The sequence below is a fragment of the Hibiscus syriacus genome, unplaced genomic scaffold (assembly GCF_006381635.1).
Source record: "Hibiscus syriacus cultivar Baekdansim isolate YM2019G1 unplaced genomic scaffold, ASM638163v2 tig00111445_pilon, whole genome shotgun sequence".
Taxonomy (NCBI): Eukaryota; Viridiplantae; Streptophyta; class Magnoliopsida; order Malvales; family Malvaceae; genus Hibiscus; species Hibiscus syriacus.
The window spans coordinates 224,084-230,372 of NW_024063096.1; the positions used below are offsets into that span (position 1 = coordinate 224,084).

Here is a 6,289-nt window from a genome sequence, read left to right on the forward strand (position 1 = left end):
GCAATACCTGCAATAAAAAAATGGACCTAAAGTTTTTAATAGAAACCTTATTCATTCTTTTTATTAATTTCTTTCCCTATGAGTTACTTCGGTGAAAAAAAGTTAGAATATTTTTATTTATATATTTCATAGTTTCCTAGTGTTAAATTATTAATTTTTTTAGACTGAGTATTAAATATTCATATTTAAGGATATCTATATATATTATCATCTTTCATTTTTCTCTTAATATAACTACAAATCACTAAAATGAGTAAAATATCAAATGACTGAATTACCAACAAAAGCTAACTAAAAACATCAGTAGAGTTCCCTCGCAGATCGGCAACGGCGTCTCCACCATCAAGATCATACAGTGAATGCCAATATCTGTCAAAAAAACCAAGTGCCCCAAACAGCAACATAAGCATACTAAAAGTCCGACTTCTCGGGGCAGTCGGCTGACCTGTGCCCTGGTCGCCCGCAGTTGAAGCATGAACCTCCGAAGTTCCTGCAAAAATGAAGAAACAGGTCAACCTCAAATCGTATATGTAGTGCCTGTGTATATCGATTCCAGTAATCATAGTTGGATTATCATCATATTTAGGGGACGGTCTTGATAAATCTTGGTGCTGCATGTATCGATAGTTCTATCATGGGAGATTATAAGGAAAATACATGCCTGTCACCGGAGGGTGGTCTCCTTGATCTGCTGCTACTACCGATTAGCCAGTCATCCCTACTGCTTCTCGAAGATCGGGACCAGCTATTTCTTCCACCTTGGAACTCATTGTCAGAATCTCGGCCACTGCCCCAACCCCTGGAAGTCCTCAAACCACCTCTTCGTTCCTTGGATCCGCCTCGTGAAAAACGATCCCTGCTAGAGAAACGTTCCCTGCTAGAGAATTTGCCGTAAAAGTCTCCTGAAGGTCCATCATCTTGCAAAGGAGGCAACTGCCAGAAGAAATGCAAACACAAGATCAGCTTAGTTTCGTGCAAGGCGACTGCCCAAGGAACTTAGGTAAGTTAGATGACACTAATATAGCCAATATCCAGAATCAACCTTAGTGATCTTCGTGATGGTGTTTCCGGGCGGTATTTTCATACTCAGCAACTCTTTCGCAATATCCTCGGGGAGATCAAACACTGCTCCTTGAACCTGATAACAAATACATTCTTAAGTCTCGAGCAAAGAAAATTCATCGGTCAGAGAAGAAAATGGTTTGCTGATACAGACCCTCTCATCTGCAATTAGGTGTATTTTCCCAACTTCATCGGCAGCCGCAGGGTACACATCAGAAAGAAACCCGGTGACAGACCTAGCAGTCAGGAACCTTCTAGAATATGTTTCATCTCTTATCAATTGCAGCGTAACAAATCCCTGCAACACAACCGATTAAGCAACAGGCTAAATTAATTAACTCACTAAAAGGTAGTTAAAATTGAAAACTTCAACATGGTTTTCATCAACTCCTGCAAAGATTTGAACTTCAAAACTCGAATCAAAAGTGCTTATATCAAGTGCTAGGTTGTCCCATAGGCAAGCAAACTTGAATGTAATTTTGCAATCTGAGTGATCCAAATGAAAATTAAAAGCAAGATAAACTGTACTATAGTTTACCTGTTCATGGGTAATAAGAGATCGGGACGAAGGAGGGTGGGAAAATCCACTTAGGTGGGCAATCGCAGCTGCAAGGGCACTTGTCCCTTGTTCTTCAATTATTCTTTCAGCAGTTGGGGTAAAGAACTTTATAGACTCAGGATGAACTCCATTTAGAGTAGCAATAATTTGATCGGCCGAAGACTCTAAAACTTCTTCCATAGATGGAGGATTAATGAACTCAAACCTACATCCAGCATCACGTTCAAGAGTTTTGACAGTTCGCCTTTGGCTGTTAGTATACATTAAAATTGCAGAACCTTCCTTCCCTGCACGTCCAGTTCGTCCCGAGCGATGCACAAAAGTCTCCGCATCATTGGGAAGCTCATAGTGGATAACCTGAAGAAAAGTGTAGTAAGTACCAGTCTTCTTGATGTGCCATTTCGAAAGCACAGTCCGCATTTTGAGACTAACAGACAATAAAAAATTGTGAAAGTTTTCCATTTATGACAATATCTCAAATTTGGTGCATGGAAATTGGAGAAAGAAAGACCGAAAAAATCAGCAAACAAACTCATAACAATCAACATAACTTCCATGTCCATTTTTTATACTTAAAATGACATTTTTTCCTGCAGTTACATAATATCAAATAATAACTCATTTTCTTTTAAGCTTAAGAAACTAATTTTGCAAGTAGAATCAAAGGCAAAAAGCAAAAAGTGGTAAAAGCAACAATCAAATGAACATAAAGTGCCAAATGAAAGGCCCGAAAAGAATGCTAGTGTAGTCAACATACCAGATCAACATTTGGGATATCAAGTCCACGAGCCGCAACATCAGTGGCAACAAGCACTGTAAATTTTCCTTGGCGAAAACCATTCAATGTTCTCTCCCTCTGATGTTGAGATATATCACCATGCAATGCCTCAGAAGCTATGCTACTTGTTAAAGCCATTGATACATCATCAGCATCTCGTTTTGTTTGTGTAAAAACAATGGTTTTCCCACCCTTCGCATAAACCTGAAGATAAGGTAAAGATTCAGTTCTCCGGTATATCAGTTATAAAGAAATTTGACTGGTGTTAAAATATAGTAGCGCAACAACATTGTAAACATGTTAGAGAGACAAATGGTAAAACAATTTCCTCTAAGAAAAGCTTACAACTAAAATTACAAGATATGGAAGGCAACTCCTACATTTGATAAAAGCATGAACAGATAAGATATGGGCTACTGGATATTTGGGTGTGTCGATGCATAAAGATCTTATATAGGACTCCAAGGCCAGGAAAACACTTTTAATTTTAAGCAGTTGGTTTTTTGAAAAGCTTATGGCATAATGCAAACATAAAAGAAAGTTAACTAAAGAGATTTTGAGGACCAAAGGCCCGAAGTAAGAATAACAATTCAAACTATATTCCATGCCATCCTGAAGAATCTTTAAAGGAAAATTAATGATACGATGGCTGATGCCACACATGCGAGCCAACAAAGTAGATGCTACTTACATTGGATAATATCAAAACATTTACATTGGAGTAAGCATCTCTATAATGTCTCCTAATATAAAATACATACTGGAGAAAAAACTCAACACAAACAAAAGTAATTTCATAATGAATGATGTAATAATAGGTTAATGTCTTATATGCTAAAATTCTATTCGAAAAAGAATTTTCACGTCACATGTATGAAGAAGAAAACTCATTAAATATAAAAAAGATGGGATAGGGTGATTTTGGTTATTGTGGTGTTGTTTAACAGGAATTGTTCCTCCCTGTTTTGTTGGATGTTTGTGTTAAGTTTTATGTTCTTCCGTTGGAAGTGTAGGAGTTTGTTCAATCTTGTAATCTGGTTCTTGTGAATAAAAGTTTTCTTGGCTCTCCTTTCCTCCTTCGTTGTTCCTTCATGTTACTCTCATAACATGGAGGGATTGAAGGAGGATTTTAATGAGGCCCTTTCTATCAAAAAAAAAAGAAAACTCATTAAATATAAAAAGACAAATTTCATTGGTGGCTTCAATTTATAGCAAAAATACAAAGAAACGCTGAAACCAATGAGATAAAGTTTGAGAAGATAAATTATTTACTGTCATGAGATCACTAAGAATGGTCCGCTTTGAAGTTGCAGTGGCTGATATTGCATAAAGTTTGATCCCTTCAGCAAGCTTTTCATCTTGATCTCCAACCTGTAAAAGGATGTTGAGTAACACAAATTTATTAACTTTCTCAACAATGCATTAGTTCTCCCATCCCAACAGTGTGGTCGGGAATGGGGACAGAGACTAATTTTCACCATTGACAATTAGTAATATAAAGTTCATCATCATCATCAATAAAGAAACACAAGTAACATGTTAAAAAACAGCTTGAATAAGCATTTCCAATATTACATAGAGATGAAAGTACCAAGTCAATATTCAGAGGATTGTCCAAGTACTTTCTTGCCAACTTTTTAACCCAAGAAGGCATGGTTGCAGAGAAAAGCATGCTTTGCCTCTTTGAGGGGAGGTTTTCTAGAATTTCTTCGACATCCTCCTCGAACCCAACGGCAAGCATCTGATCAGCTTCATCAAGGACCAGATATTCAACTTCCCCCAATTTGAGGTCATTACTTTCTATAAGATCAATGATTCGACCAGGAGTCCCAACAACTACATCAACCCCACGGGAAAGAGCGCTTCGCTGAATAGTATAAGAAACCCCTCCATAAACACAAACCGTGTTCAAATAAGCTGCAGAATCTTTAATTTCTTTCTCCACTTGTTTGGCTAACTCCCGAGTAGGAGCTAGGACCAAAACTCTCGGAAGCTGGCCAGACATCCTAAAAAGAGAGAAAGATTATGAGAAAACAATAAGAGTAACAACAACATTGAAAATGGAGGGCTTCAATATATGGTATGCTACCTCCTTGAACGTCCGGCATCATCTTCAGTAAGACGTTTAATTATTGGAATCCCAAAGGCTAATGTCTTGCCAGTTCCAGTCTTTGCACGAGCAATGATGTCTCTACCTTCCAGTGCAGGTACCAATACAGCTCTCTAAATCAACCAATGAATATACAATATTAAAATCGTAATTAAATAGAAGCGTCAAACCAAAAATTTAAGTACTTGAGTACACTTGTATTAACAAAACAATGGCAGACCCAACATAAAGATAAAGGAAGAAAAAGCATATCAGAGGTGAATTTTATCGGATTATGGGATTATGGCGGATTTTATCGGTTAACCTCTTCTGATTTAAACACCGCTGCCTATTGTTCAGTGGAAGGTCTTTCGTGCTCTATCTTCAATGAACAACTGGCTGTAACTCTCCATCCAAACTAAAAGGATGAACTTTATATAGCATACGCCAGCAAATTGCATACAAAAAAACCATCATCGAAAAACAAACAACTAAAGGGGGAAAAAGCAAATAAATTTGACCTGAATGGGGAAAAGGTGAGTGATGCCACGTTTGACAAGGGTATCCACGAGTCGCTGAGGCAAACCCAACTTGGAAACGTCAAGCTCGTCGCCGTTGGTGGCTTCAGACTCGGAGTCATAAACGTCGTCGTCTTGGTGAAGCGGGAGACCCTCGAAGGCTTGTTCGCTGAGAACCGAATTGGGAGTGGCGACAGCGCGAGGAACAAGAGAGTGGTTGAAACAGCCAAGCAATGGGCTTCCACCAACTACCAAGGCGTTGAACTGTGACTTAAAAGTGAAGGGCAAGGATATGGAACGAGAAGTTGGAGGTGTGGGTGTTGTTTTTCTTCTGTTGGTGGCCGAAGAGGAGACCTCCGGAGAAAGGGCGGTGTGTATGGAGGCCATTTCACCTCTCAGGTAGAAGAAGAAGATGGGGTTAATGGAGGAAAATGAAGGGAAGGGAGGTTGAAATACAATATATATATATGGAGCGGCGTTTGAGGGAGGGGGATAAGACCACAACTGCTTCCCAAATGAATGGCTTCGCTGCCCTCCACCTAGCTCTTGCTGCCTCTGCTTATATTATCTTCTAACTGAGGCCATTGATACACAATTCTTATATTATATCTCTTCATTTATACATATATTAAATATAATAACAATCTTATTTATAAAAATTTATACCAAAAATTCATATATTATTCTAAATTTAAAATTTGAGTTAATTATATTACACGTCCTTCAATTATATTCTCATTTTAAATTGATCCCTAAACTTTTAAACCTTTCAATTTCATACCTAAACTATGGCTATCATTATAGATTAGTCCTCAAACTTTTGAACATTTCAGGTTCATCCCAAAACTATAATCTTCATTCTAAATCGATCCCCAAACTTTTTGTACATCTCAATTTCATCCCAAATTATATGTATATACTAATCACATCCATTGTTAATAAAATCGTTACGCCAAGTTATATTATTATATGTTTGAAAAAAAAATTAGGTTAAACTATATTTGAAACTAATTACATATTTGGATGAATTTGGGGATGAATTTGGAAGATTAAAAAGTTTGAGGATCAATTTAGAATGAGTCATAGTTTGGGGATGAAATTAAAAATATGCAAAGTTTAAGGGATAAATTAGAGTGAGAGTCATAGTTTGAGGATTAAATTAAAATATTTAAAAGCTTAAGGATCAATTTGAGATGAAAATAATAGTTTGGAAACATATGATACAATTAACTCTTTAAATTTAGTTCTTGTACTTTAATTTGTACTGCTAAATTTTTATTTTT

At 37.1% G+C, this 6,289-nt stretch overlaps 1 protein-coding gene across 1 annotated transcript; it reads right to left on the reverse strand.

Moving 5' to 3' along the window:
• Positions 1-257: 257 nt before the first annotated feature.
• Positions 258-5,487, reverse strand: LOC120163421 (DEAD-box ATP-dependent RNA helicase 3, chloroplastic-like). Its single transcript, XM_039173359.1, has 10 exons — positions 5,010-5,487; positions 4,489-4,622; positions 3,991-4,405; positions 3,672-3,770; positions 2,379-2,603; positions 1,601-1,978; positions 1,217-1,360; positions 1,043-1,138; positions 662-933; positions 258-490 (listed from the first exon to the last, which is right to left on the reverse strand). Exons 1-10 carry the CDS (start codon positions 5,391-5,393, stop codon positions 412-414), a joined length of 2,226 nt encoding a protein of 741 aa, XP_039029290.1. The 5' UTR covers positions 5,394-5,487; the 3' UTR covers positions 258-411.
• Positions 5,488-6,289: the final 802 nt, after the last annotated feature.

What these genes read in the sequence shown, in the direction of transcription:
- LOC120163421 (XM_039173359.1), bottom strand. Translation starts at nt 5,393, where the DNA reads ATGGCCTCCATACACACCGCCCTTTCTCCGGAGGTCTCCTCTTCGGCC. An exon ending in ATCCTCTGAATATTGACTTG is followed by an intron (nt 3,771 to 3,990) that starts GTACTTTCATCT and finishes ATCCTTTTACAG; the next exon opens with GTTGGAGATCAAGATGAAAA. An exon ending in CCATCACGAAGATCACTAAG is followed by an intron (nt 934 to 1,042) that starts GTTGATTCTGGA and finishes TTCTTCTGGCAG; the next exon opens with TTGCCTCCTTTGCAAGATGA.